Raw genomic sequence first — 22,567 nt, forward strand, 5'->3', positions numbered from 1 at the left:
AGCCCCTTTATGACCACATCATTGTTTGCTATTCGGCACTGCACTATTTTAACTGGTGATTGCACGGTCATGCAAGACTGTACCCAAATAACATTTATATCATTTTTTTTTCCGCACAAATAGAGCTTTCTTTTGGTGGTATTTGATCACCACTGGGTTTTTTTTTTTTGTGATGTAAACAAAAAAAAAGACCAAAAATGTTGAAAGAAAAACACAATATTTTTTACTTTCTGTTATACAACATCCAATAAAACATTTTAAAAAATCGGATTTCTTCATAAATTTTGGCCAAAATGTATTCTGCTACATGTTTTTGATTAAAAAAAAATCACAATAAGTGTATATTGATTGGTTTGTGTGAAAATGATAGCAGCTACAAACTATGGTATATAGTGTATACTGTAATATATATATATATTTAATACTACTAATGGCGGCGATCAACAACATATAATGGGACTGCGATAGTGTGACAGGCAATCAGACACTTACTGCTACTGGGAGGAAACTGACCAACTGCCACTGACATTACCAGTGACATTAATACAGTGGTCAATGATAATGTACACTGTCACTGTACTAATGACACTGGCTGGGAAGGGGTTACATTTTAGGGTGATCAAGGGGTTAAATTTGTGCCTAACTATGTGTAATGTTTTCAGAGTGTGCTACTTTTACTAAATGACCTCTGAGTTGCTTTGCAGGGATGAGAAACTGACAGATTGCTCTTTAACACAGAGCTCTGTGTTGTTTACCAACACAAGACCTTTGGGCTATGATTGCACACATCCATACAGGAGGTCCTGGCCATGAATGATTGTGCACAGTGGGAGCCAGGCGGGGGGCATGCATGCGTATGCCCTAATCCCGGAAGTAGGCAACAGCTTACAGGTACGTCGCTTTGCCTACAGAGACCGCTCGTCCACAATACAGTGTCATACCTCCCAACATTTTAAGACAGGGTTGAGGGACACCTATTAATAACCGTATGTAGGCATAGGACACGCCCCCTGCCACACCCCCTTAAATGAGAATTAACCCCCAAAAAAGTTAATAAAATCCACAAGTGCTTTTTTACCACTACTATTGCTTTATATTGGGGGGGGTGTATAATGATAAGGGGACGCTAGAAATATAAGTGTACCATAAAGTGCATGTGCTCAATAGCGCATAGCATAAGTGAATAATACTATAAACATACCATCATAATTGACATAACTAATGAATACTGTGAGAACTAAGTGTGCATCAGTAAAACAGCCAGCAAATAATTGGCGTCCCGCTTCCTGATGACGTCACACGACAAAACGTACGTCAAGGCATATCCGGTCACGCATACCTTCTTCCGGTTTTCAACAGACCAGGCGGTGGAACGCACGCTGCTCGCAAGAAGCAGAAGCAAACGATACGGCTCTTCACACTCCACCTAACATTGCAGAGCCTGTCACCTCCAGTGCCGAAGAAAGGCACTTATAAAGTAAGTGGCCATTTGGCCTACTGTTTTTAATTTTTTAATAAAAAATGGAATTACGTGATGGTATTGTTCTTTCTATCTTTTTTGTGATATCCACTGTGGCAGAGCCATTCCTGGATCACCCTTCTGTAACCAGTTAAGATCAAGGATCGTGGTCCTAACAAAGTCACACCTGACCTTTCTTTTTAAATAAAGAGGTCATGGTGGTCTGGAAAGTAGGAGACTTACCTATATCTACCGGGTATTGCACTATCCAAAATCAACTATCGTTATTGGTGATGGTGTGAAAAAGATACAAATACTTCACTCAATATGAGGACATATATTTCTATATATTTTTATATGCATTTTTTTGTTTGCTTATAATGGCCCAAGCACTTTCTAATTGCTGGTGATTTTGTGTTCTAATGCATATGATGTTCTAGCAGTCCAGAGCATTCCACACACCTGCGGTGACCTGATTTTGATTTGTCTACAATCAGGTGTATGATAAGCACCATTTATTTGCTGGCTGTTTTACTGATGCACACTTAGTTCTCACAGTATTTATTAGTTATGTCAATTATGATGGTATGTTTATAGTATTATTCATTTATACTATGCGCTATTGAGCACATGCACTTTATGGTACACTTATATTTCTAGCACCTCCTTATCCTTACCACACCCATTAGGTCAAGGTTAGCTTATTAACCACCTTAATACAGGGCATTTTCACCTCCTTATCATTATACACCCCCCATTAAGTCAAGGTTAGCTTATTAACCACCTTAATACAGGGCATTTTCACCTGCTTCCGGTCATGCAACACTGTACCCAAATTAAATTGTTATCATTTTTTCCCCACAAATAGAGCTTTCTTTTGGTGGTATTTGATCACCTCTGCAGTTTTTATTTTTTGCGCTATAAACACAAGAAGAGGGACAAGTTTGAAAAAAACACAATATTTTTTTACTTTTTGCTATAATAAATATCCAATTTTTTTTTTCCTTAAAACAAATTTTTTCCTCAGTTTCGGCCGATACGTATTCTTCCACATATTTTTGGTAAAAAAAAAACGCAATAAGCGTATATTGATTGGTTTGCGCAAAAGTTATAGCATCTACAAAATAGGGGATAGATTTATAGCATTTTTATTATTATTTTTTTTTTTACTAGTAATGGTGGCGATCTGCGATTTTTATCGTGACTGTGATATTGCGGTGGACATATCGGACACTTTTGACACAATTTTTGGGACCATTCACATTTATACAGCGATCCGTGCTATAAAAATGCTTTGATTACTGTATAAATGTGACTGGCAGGGAAGGGGTTAACACTAATCATGTTCCTAGGGAGTGATTCTAACTGTGGGGGGAGGGGATTCACAAGGGGAGGAGACCGACAGGTGTTCCTCTCTACTGAGAACACACCATCCATCCCCTCTCCTCTGACAGGACCTGGATCTGTGTGTTTACACACACAGATCCACGGTCCTGCTCGGTTACCGGGCAATCGCGGGTGCCCGGCGGACATCCCGGCCGCAGGGCACGTGCACTGGGTCCCCAGTGACACGACAGGTGCGCGCGATTGCCGTCGGCGGAACGTGCGCGTGCCCCCTGGTGGGCCGGGAAAGCGAGGGCGTCATATGATGCCCTCCCGCAACAAGAGCTGCGCCGCCTGGCCGCTAATTTAAAGCCGGCGGTCGGCAAGCAGTTTAGCACTTTGAGGGGAGCAGCTTATACACTTTTTTAATTGTTACTTAGCGCTGAGTACTTTTTTCTTTATTCCTTTATATTGGCTTTTATAATGTACAAATGCAGCAATTTAGAGATCAGATGAAAGGTTTAGCACTGGGAAACACTTTTTGAAAGATAAAAAGTGCATTTTATATACAACTCTATGGATCAGACCAAAATGAGGGACAAATGAGGAGGAAAGAGGGACAGAGGGACATTGCTCCAAATCAGGGACAGTCCCTCGAAATCAGGGACAGTTGGGAGCTATGCAGTGTGGGGAGGGGAGCTAAGTGGTTAAAATAAGCTCTGCACCTCTGTTGGTGCAGGCACAGTGGAGCAATTCATCCTTATTGTTCACAAAAAAAGTATTTAAGTCATTCAAGTTGTTTTTCCTCAGATGCTCATCTCACCCTGATCCCCCTCCCAGGAAAGACGCAGCAGCCTTTTAATCTCTACAGGAAATGTATGTTTCTAGGGGTGCTAGTGACGTCTAAAATAATAAGTCTAATGAGGGGTCATTTTTGGCACAACAAAAGGTCTGGGATATTTAGAAAGAACTTCTATAATCCTACAGAGCACACTGTACTCTTAAAAAAAAACATTAAATGTCCATAGCTTGATCATAGATTCACTTTAGATGGGGTCATGCTATACTTCCCTGAAAGCAGAGATGTTTATCTTTAAGAAAGTGACAGAATTGTCGTGGTCTTTAGGTGAACGATAGAGACAGCAATATACCACAATAAAATCGAACCATTGGAGTCTTGGAGATATTTAAAAAACCAAGGGGGGAATTAGCTCTTTATTCGTAAATGAAGTATTGGTTTAGGTGGAGTCAAATTTTAAATGGCAGATAACAATAATGTTGTTGACTATGTGCTTGTTGAAAAATAAAAAATAAACTTAAAAATGAGATTTGTTATGATGTGTGGTAAAGGGCTTTCTTGTTACTATATGGTTGTTTGCAGTCATTTGGCTGAGAGTAAAAGGAAATCAGTTATGCCGCGTACACACGGTCGGACTTTTCGTCTACAAAAGTCCAACGGACGCTGACGGACTAAAGCTGGCTGGTAATCCGATCGTGTGTGGGCTTCTCCGGACTTTCAACTGACTTTTTTAGCCTCAAATCCGACGGACTTTAGATTTGAAACATGCTTCAAATCTTTACGTCGTAAGTACGACGGACCCCGAAATCCGCTCGTCTGTGTGCTAGTCCGACGGACAAAAACCCATGCTAGGGCAGCTATTGGCTACTGGCTATGAACTTCCTTATTTTAGTCCGGTGTACGTCATCACGTACGAATCCGTCGGACTTTTGTGTGGTCGTGTGTAGGCAAGTCCGTTCGTAAGAAAGTCTGCCGCAAGTCCGCCGAAGGTACGTCGGAAGTATGTCGGACAGGCTGTCGGACTTTTGTAGACGAAAAGTCCGACCGTGTGTACGCGGCATTAGGTTCATTCATTGAACATTACCCACCACTTTATTTGCCTTTGACCTTATATGAGCAAAAGTGTCAGCTTATTGGAAGGGTTGATAGGATATATATGTTTGTGTATGACATTCAGAATGGCAGAAGTGTCAGTTTAAATGTATCATTTTGCTTTTTACCACATTTAAACTTGGTCATGAACGTTAAACAAGTGCTAGCTTGAGAGTGATTTGTTCCTTATTTCTAGGCCTTAATGAGCAAAGAAAATGCTTCTTGTTAAGGGATGACGAGCTATTTCAAGCACATAAAATATTCGCTATTAGAAAAGAAAGAAATAAGAAACAGTACAGCTGGGAAAAGTAGGCACACTTCCCAATACTAATTGTATTTGTCAAGTACACTGATTTATACCTTGCGGGGCATATTTATAAAGCAGTGAATGTGACTTTCATCAAACATTCACTGGTATTAGATCAATGCACATTGAGAATTTACCTGCAGTGAATGTCAGATTCAGCGCTTTATAAATATGTTCCTATGTCATATACTTGTATGACCTGCAGATTTGGACTTCAAGCTACAATAAGTGATATCCTTATTTTCCAAAAAGAATTCATACACACCCACTACTTAAAGAGGAACTGCAGTCTGCTCACATAATTTGTAATAAAAACATATTTGCCATTCTGAAGCTTCCCTCCAACCACTTTGCATATTTTATATATACTGTGATTCTGTACTTGCCAATTGTGCTGCAGAAATTTTCCTCCACTGAGTCTGGCTGCAACCATTTTAACTGTGGGCAGCTGAAGCTGCTGCCTGTTCACTTCCTGGATTTACACAGACACACAGAGGCACACCTCCAGCTCTGCAGCCCCACAGCTCTCATTGACCCTCTTATGACTCACCCCCCTCCCTTCCTGGCAAACTCTCATGAGGGTTAGAGAGAGAGCTGTTCATGACGTCATAAGCCTAGGTGTTTTACTAGACAAGATACAGAAAGTGAGCTGAATAGGGTATTTACTGGCAGAAAAAAAATGTTTTACTATCGAAAGTTAAAACAACAAGGGCAGAAGTTTTCATAGATGGAAAGTTGAAAAAAATGACTGAAGGTCCGCTTTAATGACCTTGTAATCTATTTTCATGCAATTGCTTCTTGCTGTAAGATACTAAACCTCTCCTTTCCCCCCTCACTTCTGTTTCTTTGGAACAAGCAGGGCGCGTTAGTTGCGGCCATGTGCACTGTTCTATGCACACTGCACATCCCGTAATTCATAGTCCATTTTGGGGGAATATAAGAGAAGCTGGCTACTTTCCTACATACAGTGGGACCATGGAGAACAAATGTAGCCACCTCCTAACAGGAAGTAAGATCACAGCAGCAAAAAAAAAAAGAAAGAAAAATTAATTTGGAGAATTGAAGGAAGCTGAGAGCAATTGAAAGTACTTTGTTACATAGGAATACATAATTGAACCATTTTTTTAAACCAGAGCTTAGTATGACTTAATATCAAGTGTATTTCTTTGACTTCCAAATACAACAGATCCTTGACAACCAGGTATTTGGAACTGATGTGTCATTTTGGCAAGGACTGAAATCTGCAGCCAGTTCAGAGGCAAGGTGGGTTAGGTTCCCCACACGGGTCAGAAGTTTGTTTTATGTATTTATACTTGTAAGGCCTGCGGATTTATGCTTTATGCACAAATATTGTTCCAAACTTGTAGCATATAGTAAAGCATAAAGTAAAGAAGTTTAAACTGGAAGCCTATATGTTTTATGGACTACAGAATGACATCACTAGAAGACCAGCCACGTTATGCCAGAAGGATGATAAAAGCTCAAAACATATCGTATTATTGCTCCAACTGTATGGTATCAGTAATGGACAATTACAGTAAAATAACGGAAAATACCATGGTGGCTCATCTATTTTATTTTTCTTTTTATTCAGTTATCATTTTGAAATTTCAGTAACGTCTATTTAATAATCAGCAATATACACTATATTACCAAAAGTATTGGGATGCCTGCCTTTACGCGCGCATGTATGTTTGAATAAAGACAAGGAAAGAAGATCTGTGCAACATCCCTTTCATTTTTGGACATATATACTATATATATATATATATATATATATATATATATATATATATATATATATATATATATATATATATATATTACATTACCAAAAGTATTGGGACATCTGCCTTTACACGCACATGAGCTTTATTTGTATCCCAGTCTTCAATATTGAGTTGGCCCACCCTTTGCAGCTATAACAGCTTCAACTCTTCTGGGAAGGCTGTCCACAAGGTTTAGGAGTGTGTCTATGGGAATGTTTGATCATTCTTTCAGAAGTGCATTTGTGAGGTCAGGCACTGATGTTGGACGAGAAGGCCTGGCTCACAGTCTCCGCTCTAATTCATCCCAAAGGTGTTCTATTGGGTGGACAGCCTTCCCAGAAGAGTTGAAGCTGTTATAGCTGCAAAGGTTGGGTCAACTCAATATTGAACCCTACAGACTAAGACTGGGGTGCAATTAAAGTCCATGTGCCTGTAAAGGCAGGCGTCCCCGTATTTATTACTCTAATGCAGTCAAACTACATATAAAGTAAAAAATGTGTTCTTCTTTCTGTGTTTTTTTTAAATACTAAGTGTTGCAGCAAGGGTTAAAATATCCTGTTCTAGCAGTAGGCTGGAGAACCACCTGTCTTACACCCAATGCAGCAGCTCAGGTCTCTAGTATCCAAAACACTCCCTGCTCAGGAAGCAAGAGAGTTGTTGACTGGAGTACTGTGCAGAAGGAGTGTGGGACCACTGGAGACACAGGGTGCTGCTGGAGACACAGGGCGCTGCATTGTGCGTGGGAGCACTGGAGACACAGGGCGCTGCATTGTGCGTGGGAGCACTGGAGACAAAGGGCGCTGCATTGTGCGTGGGAGCACTGGAGACACAGGGCGCTGCATTGTGCGTGGGAGCACTGGAGACACAGGGCGCTGCATTGTGCATGGGAGCACTGGAGACACAGGGCGCTGCATTGTGCGTGGGAGCACTGGAGACACAGGGCGCTGCATTGTGCATGGAAGCACTGGAGACACAGGGCGCTGCATTGTGCGTGGGAGCACTGGAGACACAGGGCGCTGCATTGTGCGTGGGAGCACTGGAGACACAGGGCGCTGCATTGTGCATGGGAGCACTGGAGACACAGGGCGCTGCATTGTGCGTGGGAGCACTGGAGACACAGGGCGCTGCATTGTGCATGGGAGAACTGGCTATTTTAGCTCTTCTTGCAGCATTTACTATGTAAAACTACATTGAAAATGTATTGCCACATATATATTTATTATCGCATATGCAGGCTGACTGCAATATATTCCTAAATGCCGAAGCTTCAATTGGACTTAAAGGTTCATTTTTTCCCATATGGCAATGTGTGCCCATCTGTGCACTTACCTGCTGTGTGAAGCATGTTTGTATTTGCTGCAGGTAAACATAGGGAAAGTAAAACATGAATTAAAAGTGAACCACAGGAAGATATAATCCAGTTATGGATCAATACAAAATAAAGAATTTTTGTTACAGACAGCTGGCATAAGTATTTGAATCTGTCTTGATATCTGCTGCCTGTAATCCCCCATACAGAAGGACTCAGACTGGGACAGGGAGGGCCAGCTCTTTAATTCAGTTAGACTCTAATGCACAGCATTGCTTATCTAACATCAAGGGGTTTATCACAGATAAAGCAGCAGATACACCAGATCAATAGGTATGACTAAATTTGGAAATTCGCTACATGACTACACTTTAATTTTCCTAAATGCTTACATCCAGACCAATCTAATATATGGAGAATCACATCATTTTTGAAGTCATCATCATTAATGATAATGTTATGTTTTTCTGCAGATTGCCCAAATGCACATGCATTTATGCAGGAGAATCATGAAACATGCAGATTTGAATGGTTTTCGTACCTATTTACTCATCACTATTCCTCAGCATATTGCTTCTACTTTATTGTATAGTCACTGTTCACTGTTTATCTATGGACTGTTGTATTCACAGTTTAAAAACTTCTATATGATGGAACACAGGCTTTAGTTTGGGTGTGAATTTCACGTCACTTTTCACTGTTTTTATTTAATTGTGTGGTCATTTCACATTATATATTAGATTGTATATATGAATTTTTATCATTATGAATTTTTGAGCGCTGCACAAAATGTTATTTTTCACATATTCCTTGGTTTACATTTGTCTTAGTGTTGTGCTGGCTGCTATTTGTTATACGTTTGCATGTCAGCGCGATATACACCAATTTTTCTATTTAATATATTTATTGTATAGTCATAGTCTGGGACAGATTCTGAACTACAATGTACGCAGTTCATCAGGCAGAGAGGTCCTGGGAGGATAAAAAGACTGTCCCAACAGGATAACAAATCCTTTAGTAGGTAAAATAGTTCACATATACTGTACTGTACCTGTGTTTTTAGCTGTTCGCACAAACCAACAAATGTTTTTCTCAACACTGTTTCTACTTTGGCTGGCTTTGCAAAATAACAAATGCATTAGTACAGGGGTACTTTTTAAACTTGCATTTTGTTACATTTTTAATGTCCCAAAATGCAAGTTTAAATGAGCCCTTAGTATGCTACACTCTATTGCCAACCCTAGTGCCATACAGTTCTTGTATGTTGAACAAAACAAAAATAAATACTATAAAACACAAATATGATAAAATACCTTCATAATATGTTTCCCTGTAGACCTTCATAAGTATGATGTAAGAAGTTAAAAGAAAAAATAGTTAGCAATGTCTACATAAACAGTGTAGTAGCAATAAAATGAACTGATTTAATTGTCTTTCTTAATGAAAGGGCAACTTTTCAGTCCAAGAGAATCATTATGAAATCATGGCCTCATTCCCTTTTCATGAAAATTGCCCTTTAACTGTAGTAGTTCAAACTGATTCCCAGAACTGCTTTGTTTCATCATGCAAAGGAATATTTCTGTCTAAATTAATCATATGACATATCCAGAAATCAGTTTAACTTATGCTAGCCATACAATTGACAGAATTATGCCCTGTACACACGATCGGATTTTCCGATGGAAAATGTGTGATAGGACCTTGTTGTCGGAAATTCCGATCGTGTGTGGGCTCCATCACACATTTTCCATAGGAATTTCCGACACACAAAGATTGAGAGCTTGCTATAAAATTTTCCGACAACAAAATCCGTTGTCGGAAATTCCGATCGTGTGTACACAAATCCGACGCACAAAGTGCCACGCATGCTCAGAATAAATTAAGAGACGAAAGCTATTGGCTACTGCCCCGTTCATAGTCCCGCCGTACGTGTTTTACGTCACCGCATTTAGAACGATCAGATTTCCAGACAACTTTGTGCGACCGTGTGTATGCAAGACAAGTTTGAGCCAACATCCGTCGGAAAAAATCCATGGATTTTGTTGTCGGAATGTCCGATTAGTGTCCGACCATGTGTACAGGGCATTAGAGGTGCTAATCATCTTTTATTAACAGAAATCTGCCATCCACCCTCACAAGTTCAGTACCCAAAAATTAAAAATGGTGGTAAAATTCAATTGATATCATTACAATACAAATAAAGAGGAAATTTTAAATTTTTTCTATTATAATTTTGATCACACGAAACTGAGAAATTATTTAAACCTTTTGGGTGATAAACAAGAAAAAAAAGTTTTCATCCAATACACCAGAAGAATTTTTTGTTCTAGATGCACCAGTTGTAAGGATGAAATTGCGGTGCTGAGCACAGATACAGCAGAGTTTCCATGGACTCCTTGTGTACAGACAACAATATACTCTAGGCATCTGGTTTTGAAGACCAGCTGGTTTGCATATTCGCAATCATTCTTTTAGAATTGTGACATTTTTATTGGGTTATTTGACCTAAACAACTTTTTGAACAGATGCCAGATACTATAGAATAGTTTTTGTGTAGCCTTATTCTTTAACTGGGAAACAATGTACAATCCTCCGCTGTAGGCACTACCTATCACTAATTCTCCATAGCCACTGTTCACTGTTTATCTATGGACTGTTGTATTCATGGTTTAAAAACCTCTATATGATGGAACACAGGCTTTAGGTTGGGTGTGAATTTCACTTTTTACTGTTTTCATTTAATTGTGTGGTCACTGGCCACTTCACACTCTACAGACTTAAGCCCCCTATACGCGCTTTGATTTTCGGACGTCAATTGTGTTACGATGACCGATCGTCGGTAAATCTTACCATTAGTACAGTGCTTTCGACAGCCGATTTCACTTTTTCGTCAGACGAAAACTGGATGTGCAGACTTTAAAATTTTTGTCAGATGTGAACTCAACATCTGATTTTCGTTTCATTGGTATGGTTTTCGTATGAAAAAAATCGTAAGAGCAAGACTACGCATGCTCAGAAACAAAAGAATACATACAAAACTATTCAACACGTTACGTCACTTCTGACGTTGTATACTGTCAAACTAAAATTCTCGTATTGTTAGTAACCTCTTCACTTTCGACATGAGACTAGCATGCCACAAAAATCGGATGTTCTATTGTCCAAAAATCAAAGCGCGTGTACGAGGCTTAAGTCTTCACAAGAAAAGAAAACCACTCACCATAAAGTTCAATTTATTCAAATCCTTTATGATACAGACAATTCCATATTGCATTTCACTCCAAAGAGAGCTTACTCATAGGGAAAGAGTCATTATGAAAAAAACTACCCTTATATTAAAACTCTACTGCAGACACCTGAGATCAATTAATAAAAAAGAATGAACCTGCTGGGTGAATGGCTAACTAACTCAAACTCTTCACCAGTGCACATTGTATGTAATATCCTTTCAATCTGAAGATTTTGATTATATTTTTGGGAAAATATAGGGGAATGCATGAATTGCATAAGTTACACTTGGAGAAATTACCTTGAAAGTCTTCAGTATGTGATTCATGAATCAGAATGGTAAGAATTCTTGAATTGCATCATTTCTTGCACATTACAATTAATCTTTATCTTATACGTTAAACCGAAGATTCACTGAATTTGCTCATCTATAATCATAATATGCAGCCGTGACAGTCTTACACTTTACACTCTAACTATCACAGACAGATGGCTTTAGGTTACATGCAATTAAGTCTATTTTAATAGTATAAAGTGTGATTTATGCACTCTTGACCTTTACTGCTAACTGGCAGTATGTTGGCGAACTTCTACCAGTGTCATAACTGCTTGTATCAGATACAGAATGTACAAGGCTGATCTGTTTAAAGGTCAAAAAGTTAAACGTGTTACCAATAAAGAAGGCATATTTATGAGAAAGGTATTGAACTTGTTCATGTATAGTATAAAGCTGAATGAATAGTAGAACATTTTAGGTGGTTTGGGCATCCTAACAAAGCAGTATTATAACAAAATGACTAGATCATATGTCTTTTTCATCAGTTGATGCTATGAAATACTCTGAAATTATTATATACTGTACAATGATGTGCATAAGTTTTTGTTGCCCTTGCACTTTCTGAGTATGTTAAAGCCTGAAATTTAAGCGGTAATAAACCCAAAGCCAAAAATTGAATATACTTCCTCTGTTTCCACCTGGTGATCTGGTCAGCAACACACCTCCTGTATTAGAGTGCCTCCACTCTGGATGAAGGAGCACAGGGGCACTTTTGGACAGAAGCATTGTCAGTCTGGGGGAGGGGAGTGTTAGATGGACTACCAGATTTATATACACTAACAAATTGAAGCTGAACTCCAGCTCACACTGCAGTTACACAAGCAAATACACTAATAGTTTTTTTTTTTTTCCTTTTGGGATAAAGGTTTTGCACGAATAAATAAAAGCTGACAATTGTAAGCACCCCGTCAGAGGAAAATGGTTTGTCTCAACACTTAACTAATACATTTGCAAGGAGAGCTTGTTCTGTTGAAAAAAAATACTTACTGGCCAGATCAACTGGTGAAAATAAAGGAAAAAAGCCTAAAAAAAGAAAAATAGTGCAGCCAGCACAGCTAAGAATTGGTAAGCTGCAATATAATAAATGTTTGCTTTTTGGCTTAATACCACTGTAATATAGATTTGATTTGACATTTTATCGTTTGATTTACACAACTTACTTAACAGTTTTTAGGTGTGACATAGTTTTATTGTAAGCCTAAAGTTATTTTTTTTTAAAAGCAGACCAATGTTGGTTGCATAATTATTTGCCTACAGTAACTAATTGGTACTTTGGCTTTAATAATAGCTGTGAGTCTTTTGCGGTGAAGCTCTACCAACTTTGCACATTTGAATTATGTATTTTTTCACTTTCTTTTTGGTAAGTGACCAAATTAGCCAGGTTGGATCAGAAACAAAAATAATAAAGACAGTACAAATTCCCAATAGCATTTGTTTGGGCTTTGACTGGGTTATTTGGGTTTCTGGTTTTAAATCACTAATATACAGTATCTCACAAAAGTGAGTACACCCTTCACATTTTTGAAAATATTTTATTATATCTTTTCATGTGATAACACTGAAGAAATGACACTTTGCTACAATGTAAAGTAGTGAGTGTACAGCTTGTATAACAGTGTAAATTTCAAAATAACTCAACACACAGCCTTTAATGTCTACACCGCTGGCAACAAAAATGAGTACACACCTGAGTAAAAAATGTCAAAATTGGGCCCAATTAGCCATTTTCCCTCCCCAGTGTCATGTGACTCATTAGTGTTACAAGGTCTAAGGTGCGAATGGGGAACAGGTTTGTTAAATTTGGTGTTATCACTCTCACTGTCTCATACTGGTCACTGGAAGTTCAACATGGCACCTCATGGCAAAGAACTCTCTGAGGATTTGAAAAAAAAGAATTGTTGCTTTACATAAAGATGGTCTATGCTATAAGAAGATTGCCAAGACCCTGAAACTGAGCTGCAGCATGGTGGCCAAAACCATACAGCGTTTTAACAGGACAGGTCTCGCCATGGTCGACCAAAGAAGATGAGTGCACGTGCTCAGCATCATATTCAGAGGTTGTCTTTTAGAAAGAGGCATATGAGTTCTGCCAGCATTGCTGCAGAGGTTGAAGGGGTGGGGGGTCAGCCTGTCAGTGCTCAGACCATACACCACACAATGCATCAAATTGGTCTGCATGGCTGTCGTCCCCGAAGGAAGCCTCTTCTAAAGATGATGCACAAGAAAACCCTCAAACAGTTTGCTGAAGACAAGCAGGCTAAGGACATGGATTACTGGAACCATATACTGTGGTCTGATGAGACCAAGATCAACTTATTTGCTTTAGATGGTGTCAAGTGTATGTGGCGGCAACCAGGTGAGGAGTACAAAGACAAGTGTGTCTTGCCTACAGTCAAGCATGGTGGTGGGAGTGTCATGGTCTGTGGCTGCATGAGTGCTGCTGGCACTGGGGAGCTACAGTTCATTGAGGGAACCATGAATACCAACATGTACTGTGACATACTGAAGCAGAGCATGATCCCCTCCCTTCAAAGACTGGGCCGCAGGGCAGTATTCCAACATGATAACGACCCCAAACACACCTCCAGGATGACCATTGCCTTGCCAAAGGAGCTTGGGGTAAAATAGATGGACAAGCCAAGCATGCCTCCAGACCTAAACCCTATTGAGCATTTGTGGGGCATCCTCAAATAGAAGGTGGAGGAGTGCAAGGTCTTTAACATCCACCAACTCCATGATGTCGTCATGGAGGAGTGGAAGAGGACTCCAGTAGTAACCTGTGAAGCTCTGGGGAACTCCATGCCCAAGAGGGTTAAGGCAGTGCTGGTAAATAATGGTGGCCACACAAAATATTGACTCTTTGGGCCCAATTTGGACATTTTCACTTAAAGGCGTTGTAAAGGCAGGTTTTTTATCTTAAAGCATTCTATGCATTAAGATAAAAAGCCTTCTGTGCTCAGCCCCCTTAACACTTACCTAAGGTCCCTCACTGTCCAATGAAGTCCACGAGTGTCTCAACTGTCAGATTCTCCTTCCTGATTGGCCGAGGCACAGCAGTGGCACCATTGGCTGTCTCTGCTGTCAGTCATCTAGCCATTCAAGGGAGAGAGGGGTCGGAGCTGGACACAGGATGCTGTGACTCAGTTCAGGTGCCCCATAGCAAGCTGCTTGCTGTGGGGGCACTGAACAGGAGGGAGGGGTCAAGATCACAGAAGAGGGTCCCAAAAAGAGGAGGATCCGGGCTGCTCTGTGCAAATCCACTGCAACAGAGCAGGTAAGTATTACATGTTTGTTATTTTTATAGGAAAAAAAAACAAGCCTTTACAATCACCTTAAGAGTGTACTCACTTTTGTTGCCAACAGTTTAGACATTAATGGCTGTGTTTTGAGTTATTTTGAGGGGACAGCAAATTTACATTGTTATACAAGCTGTACACTCACTACTTTACATTGTAGCAAAGTGCCAGTTCTTCATTTCATGTGTTGTCACATGAAAAGATATAATAAAATTCTTACAAAGATGCGAGGGGTGTACTCACTTTTGTGAGATACTGTATATATGCTTATGTGTTTAGGGTAACTGCCTTGCTGGAATGAGAAACTATAGCCCAGTCGCAGTTCTTTTGCAGACAAACAGATTTTCCTCTATAACTGCCCTGAATTTAGTTCCATCTGTCTTGCTCTCAGTCCTGACCAGTTTCCCATGCCCGGACAAAAACAACCCTCCCCACTATTATTCTACCACAATGCTTCACCTTTGATGCTGTTCTCAGGGTCATAATGATTGGTGCTAAAACCAAAAAGTTAAATTTTGGTCACATCATTGTTTTATGTGTTTTCACATATGTTTTATCAAACTCAAACGCAGATTTTCTAAGCACTGGCTTTCTTTGTATCATAATTCTATAAAAAACTGTTTAAAAGTATATAGATTTTTCATTCCATGTGTGAATCTCTGCAGTTCCTTCAGAGTTACATTAAACCCGGTTACTCCCTTGATCCTAAATGCCCTCCTCAATCACTGGGTTTTAGTGGATTTTTCTGGCACAGTCTGGGTCATGTCATATTATTTTAATTTATTTAATTTAAGGGCCTGTGTATATGGGTTTATGCATGTGTGAATGGGCAAAAACAGCTTATTCTTAGGCGTATTCAGCTTGCATTTGAAATCAATTAAAGGCATTCTGAGGTCTTTCAGAGTTATCTTAATGGATACATTTATTTTTCAGTTGACCTCATTCTAACCTACATTTGACCTTCTTCTAGGTCACATCAACCTGCTTCAAGCTGCTTTTGCATTCCTATTTACTTACATGGGTAGAGAAGCAGTCCTGACATGAGGAAAAATGTATCAATCCCGAGCTTAATGGCGATTAGGGATGAGCCTGATGTTCGAGTCGAACATAAGTTCGACTCGAACATCGGGTGTTTGCCTGTTCGCCGAATAGCGACCAATTTGGGGTGTTCGTGGCAAATTTGAAAGCCGTGGAACACCCTTTAAAAGTCTATGGGAGAAATCAAAAGTGCTAATTTTAAAAGGCTTATATGCATGGTATTGTCATAAAAAGTGTTTGGGGACCTGGGTCCTGCCCCAAGGGACATGTATCAATGCAAAAAAAAGTTTTAAAAATGGCCGTATTTTCGGGAGCAGTGATTTTAATAATGCTTAATGTGAAACAATAAAAGTGAAATATTCCTTTAAATTTTGTACCTGGGGCTGTCTATAGTATGCCTGTAAAGTGGCGCATGTTTCCCGTGTTTAGAACAGTCCCTGCACAAAATGACATTTGTAAAGGAAAAAAAGTAATTTAAAAGTACTCGGGGCTATAATGACTTGTCGGGTCCAGCAATACAGATAAAAGTTATTGAAAAAAATGGCATGGGATCCCCCCAGTCTATTACCAGGCCCTTTGGGTCTGGTATGAATATTAAGGGGAACCCCGAACCAAAATTAAAAAAAAAAAATTGCCCTTCAGATCTGGTATGGATATTAAGGGGAACCCTGTGCCAATTTTTTTTTTTTAAAATGGCGTAGGGGTCCCCCTCAAAATCCATACCAGACCCTTGAGGTCTGGTATGAATTTTAAGGGGAACCCCGTGCCAAAATTTAAAAGAAAATGGCGTGGGGGTCCCCCCAAAAATCCATACTAGACCCTTATCCGAGCACGCAATCTGGCAGGCTGCAGGAAAAGAGGGGGGACAAGAGAGTGGTCCACCCCTCCTCCATGCTCCATGCTCTCAACATGGGGAGGATGTTTTGGGGTAGCCCCCCAAAGCACCTTGTCCCCATGTTGATGGGGACAAGGGCCTCATCCCCACAACCCTTGTCTGGTGGTTGTGGGGGTCTGCAGGTGGGGGGCTTATCGGAATCTGGAAGCCTCCTTTAACAAGGGGACCCCCAGATCCCAGCCTCCCCCCTGTGTGAAATAAACCCCTACCATTTCACAAAAAAAGTGTCAAAATGGTACAAAAGACAAGACACATCTTGGGATAAGTCCTTTATTAAAAAATAAAAATGTCCCACAAAGTCTTCTTCTCTCGCTCTGCCGACGGACCAAAAAAGAAAAAAAACAAAACAAAGCCGCGACCGACCTGCCTCCATAGGAGGCACCCGCCATATGATGCGTCCTCGCAGGTGACAGTTCTTTTATAACTGAGGGTTCTTTTATAACCATTCCCGGTGATCCTATCCTATGGCTACCCTATGGCTACATAAACGGGTGGCCCCGCCACCCTCTGACACCCCGGGAAAGCCATAGGGAAGTCCCCATGCGTCAGAGGGGTGGGGTCACCCGGGAACATCACCGTGTGGCCCCGCCCTCTGTTATAAAAGAACTGTTGAAGCGAAGACGGGTCATATGGCAGGTTCCTCCCGCCCGCAGACCCCCACAACCACTAGGCAAGGGTTGTGGGGATGAGGCCCTTGTCCTCATCAACATGGGGACAAGGTGCTTTGGGGGGCTACCCCAAAGCACTCTCCCCATGCTGAGGGCATGTGACCTGGTACAGTTCAGGAGGGGAGGTGCTCTCTCGCCCCCCTCTTTTCCTGTGGCCTGCCAGGTTGCGTGCTCGGATAAGGGTCTGGTATGGATTTTGAGGGGGACCCCCACGCCATTTTTTTAAAATTTTGACGCGGGGTTCCCCTTAATATTCATACCAGACCCAAAGGGCCTGGTAATGGACTGGGGGGATCCCATGCCATTTTTTTCAATTCCTTTTTTTATCTGTATTGCCAGGACCGACAATTCATTACAGCCGTGAGTACTTTTAAATGACTTTTTTTCCTTTAGAAATGTCATTTTGTGCAGGGACTGTTCTAAACACGGGAAACATGCGCCACTTTACAGGCATACTATAGACACCCCCCAGGTACAAAAGTTAAAGGAATATTTCACTTTTATTGTTTCACTTTAAGCATTATTAAAATCACTGCTCCCGAAAAAAACGTCCGTTTTTAAAACTTTTTTTGCATTGATACATGTCCCCTGGGGCAGGACCCAGGTCCCCAAACACTTTTTATGACAATAACTTGGATATTAACCCTTAAAATTAGCACTTTTGATTTTTCACGTTCGTGTCCCATAGACTTTAACGATTATCGTGTATTCGAACAAATTTTTTGCCTGTTCGCTTACTTTCACTCTCGATGATAATGGTAAACAGTACAAATAGAGAGGGTGAATTGCCCTAATAGGGGCACAGACAGCAATAAAAGCTTACAAGGTGTTGTAATCCCTCTTCATTCTATCTTAAACGAAAACAAAAAAGTTTTGCCTTTACTTACACCTTAAATTTAACTTATTCATTCCTCTTAGCAAAGCCACCTCCTCTAAATTGAACATTTTTAATTAAACCCATGTTCACTTTTAAGTTACTTGATAGTTTAATTTGGGAACTGGAAATTTTTAACTCAAGAAACTGACTAACTCTTTCTAAGGAAAAAAGCAGATTGTGAAAATAGCAGTTTTAAGCAAAACATCACTTAGAAAATTCACATGAATCTAATTTATTAATATAAAATTTCAAAGGGGAAAATGTCTCTTTACAGACATCTAAATTTTTTCAAAAGAAAACACACATAAGAAATTAATTCACGATAAACTCAAAACTGGCCACAATTGCAAAAATAGTAATACAAATTTAGAAATTCAAAACTGCCTGCAATACATGAACATGTACTTTAAATTTTGGCGATTGCAGCTGAAGTATCTGCTTGTAGTGAATAAAGCCCAGATAAAATGGAACATGGCGACAAAGAGCTTGTTTGCAAACATAAAAATCAGTTTGTATTATAAAACAAAATTATAATTTGACACTCTGAAGGCTAGGAACACTGTATCCTTCCTATTTAGGTCAAGGTGACAGTGTGTTTGTAGGGTGATGCACCTTACTATCACTTATTAGACCTATGCCAGCCACCAACCCTGGATTTCCATGCTGGCTGCAGCAGAGACCATGTGCGGTTAGGTGGGGTGTAACTGGGATGGGTTAAATAGGTGTTTATAGACACACTGGCACATTACCCTCCATGACCAAAGTTACAGTGTTTTTTAAATCCAACTCCAGGCAAATAGCTAGACAATATATATATATATATATATATCTGTATATCTAGCATATATATTTCCAAAAATGAAACGGATGTTGCACAGATCTTCTTGCTTTGTCTTTTTTCAAATGTACATGTCACATGGAGCAAAGAATGATCATTTTGGGCATCACTGTCCTTTCTCAAGTTCCAATGGGCAGTGAAGCCCGAATTGGTTGTTCTTTGTTCCCTTTAACATGTACATTTGGATCAAGACAAAGAAAGAAGACCTGGGCTTCATTCCTTTCATTTTTGAATGTCTAAGATCATGGACATCTGAGAGACCTGCCCCCTCAGCCTTCTACCATTAAGCCCAGATGGGTGAAAAAACTTACAGGGACAGGTCATTTAGGCAGGAATTTGGATGCTGAACATTTTCATTTCAATAAATACTTTGAAAGATGTGACATCTTCAGAGTGTGACCTTTTTTTTCACAATCTTCTCAATCTTCTTGGAATGTACACTGAGCTACACATGCACAGTTTAGTTTACATTCTTGGCACAACTTGATGCCGGATTGAATGAACTCTTGTGCACATGCCCAGGAGTTAAGTCATCTTCCTCTATCCAATCAAGACAGCTGAAAACTTGGCACCTGGGAGAATACGTCAGCTCTGGCGAGGGAGCACACATATGTTACATCGCTGGAGCAGGGGTGAGTAATTTCGGACTTTAGTTCTGCTTTGAATGAACACTTTCTAGAATGAAAATGACATCATAGTAAATTAACTTAAATTGATTTGGTTGTGTCTGTATAATAAAAATCTGACTTTTAATGTTATAACTTCTGTATTTTATACAGGTTAATGGGAAAGATCTTTCAAAAGCAACTCATGAAGAAGCAGTCCAAGCCTTTCGTAATGCTAAAGAGCCAATAGTCGTCCAAGTTTTAAGAAGAGCACCCCATAACAGAGGGCATGGAAGTTCACAGGAAACACACCTCGTGAATGTGAGCACCCAAACAGACATCACATTTGAGCATATCATGGCTCAAGCCAAACTCAGACCATCTACTCCACCAGTTCCTGATGTTTGTCCTTTTCTTCTTTCAGACAGGTATGTTTTTTTTTTTTTTGCTGTAAAAAATTTTTAGTCAAGACCTAGTTAAAGTATACACACCCAATGTGGTAAAAAAACATAATGAATAAAATAATAAGAACCTTGATCCTTATGCTGTTAATAGCATATTTGAACTTTTTATTCTTAAAGTCTAATAAGCACTAACAGCTACATGTGGCCACACAATACAGCCAACATCTTTCTTCCGGCTGCACTTAATCTTATTTGACTTCATGCAGCTTTTTCCCCATCAATAGAGCCATGTTGAAGGGTATATGACACATCCCGTGTTCCTAAAATCTATCTTGAAAATGAAAAGAAAGATGATATTCTTTTCCTAATCAATCTTTGCCTCCTGGACACCATGTAGAGATTAGACAGATAACACAAACTTGTAAAAGAATTGAGAACGCAAGCACCACATCAAGCCATTTACTTCCACTCATTGTGCAAGAAAGTATTTTCAATTTATTGCAAAGTGTACTTCTGTATTTATTGAAGTTATTGTGTCCACTATTTCCCGAATATAAAATGTGGACATGGCTTCATTAGCAGACAGGCTGAGTTTCAAAAAGACAGATTGGAATCCTGCAGCTGCGGAACACTGCCAGCCCTTTGTTATGAATGTACTGCTGTATTTCTTTTGATTTGGTGCACAGATCATTGCCTGGAATCCAATTTAAGCTATGAAAATGACTACTCTAAGTGTGCAGTAAATGAAAAGAAACATATCTTTTTGTTCAGTGTTTCTTTAGATTAGCAACCCATCCTAACCTCTTGAAATGAGAAAGCCGCAGATAAGTTTGTCATATTTTAATTAAAAAGAAGAACATTGTCTCATCTGGCCTTCTTGCACCAATTTTTCCCCATATAGCTGCCATTCTCTTCATCCAATGGAGCATGAATTTTATGAAGGTAATGAGTATCTTTCCAGCCTGCCTGGTGATGGCGATAGAACTGAAGACTTTGAGTATGAGGTGAGATCATTTTTCATTATGGCTGATGGTTCACATTTCTCTGCTGGCTTAAGAGATCTCATTAATAATTATGTTTACATGTTTTATTTGCTGTGTCTAATCACGAAGCGCCCAGTGTATATCTGCTTTGTGTCAAAACAAACAAAATTGCCTTTGCCATTTTTTATAATGGTCTTCTTATAGTCTTGGGTTTCAATACCTAAAGCCTCTTTTGTTGATCTCTTTTGCAGTAATTATGGATAGCGGTGTGACTAGTATAATTTCCAAAGCTTGTTTATTTGGGTGCTAATGATGAAATAGACTTTTACGGAAATAAAAAGATCACTAATTAAGTGTAAAGTCAAACAACACATGATGGCTTATTTAAAGTGTATGTCAGGACAAAAGAGAAAACTACATCTCTGCAATACATTTTCCTAAGTTTAATCACTTAAAGGCCCTGCAAGGACAGAAAAATACCTGTTGACCTGACAAAAATGTTACTGTGGAGAGAAATTGTCGGTGTCAGCCATGCCCAGTTTCCTTTGCTAAACTACAACATATCCCTCGTCAGCTTCACAACATAGTCAGATATTTTCTGTAGTCCAGGATAAGGCTGACTGGACTCCTTGAGATAAGAAAGGCAGTCTGAACAGGACAACTCTGAATTTCTGAAATGCTCAACAGGTATTTATTTTTAGCTGGACGGATATAACACAGTTATTTTGAGGCAATATTTAACAGACCAAAAGGGATCATCCACGGGCTTTGACATGCTGGAATTGATTTACTGGAGAGTGCAAAATCTGGTGCAGCTCTGCATAGAAACCAATCAGCTTCTAACTTAAGTTTGTTCAGTTAAGCTTTGACCAAAAAAACAAACAAACTGGAAGCTGATTGGTTTCTTTGCAGAACTGCACTAGATTTTGCACTCTGCAGTTTTAGTAAATCAACGCATCTCAGTAATTCAAACAATTGAAGCAAGAGGGTCATAATGACAGTCAGAATACATTGTCAGCAATGGCAGCCAGAAAATGACCCGATGACCTTGATGATTTTTACTTTTTTAGTTATCAAAGTTGAATGCCAAACACCCTTATATCAGTTTCATTATGATTATCTTGTTGCTAATTATAACAGTTGTCCTATTTTAGCCTATGGTGAAAAGAAGATACTTATTGGAATTTTTTTTTCAGAATATGTTTCCGTACACCAAATTGTGAGTTAACATGAGTTGTTTTTCTTCTGAACATTTCACTACATGCTCACCAAACTCATCCTGACAAGAAAACCCTTTTATAAGGGAAGAAATAAAAGTCATTTTGTAATGCCGCGTACAC

The 22,567-nt window shown here is 39.6% G+C and overlaps 1 protein-coding gene across 2 annotated transcripts in view; it reads left to right on the plus strand.

The window, feature by feature from the left end:
* PDZRN4 (PDZ domain containing ring finger 4) overlaps positions 1-22,567 on the plus strand; it is a 265,975-nt gene that overhangs the window by 141,812 nt on the left and 101,596 nt on the right. The window contains exons 2-3 of one of the 2 annotated variants that reach the window (XM_073619931.1): positions 20,015-20,268; positions 21,146-21,248. The exons of the other annotated variant lie outside the window; for it this stretch is intronic. Coding sequence (XP_073476032.1) covers positions 20,015-20,268; positions 21,146-21,248 — 357 coding nt within the window. The remainder of the gene's footprint in view (positions 1-20,014; positions 20,269-21,145; positions 21,249-22,567) is intronic. 2 annotated transcript variants of the gene reach the window in all.

Source organism: Aquarana catesbeiana, linkage group LG03 (genome assembly GCF_042186555.1).
Source record: "Aquarana catesbeiana isolate 2022-GZ linkage group LG03, ASM4218655v1, whole genome shotgun sequence".
Taxonomy (NCBI): domain Eukaryota; kingdom Metazoa; phylum Chordata; class Amphibia; order Anura; family Ranidae; genus Aquarana; species Aquarana catesbeiana.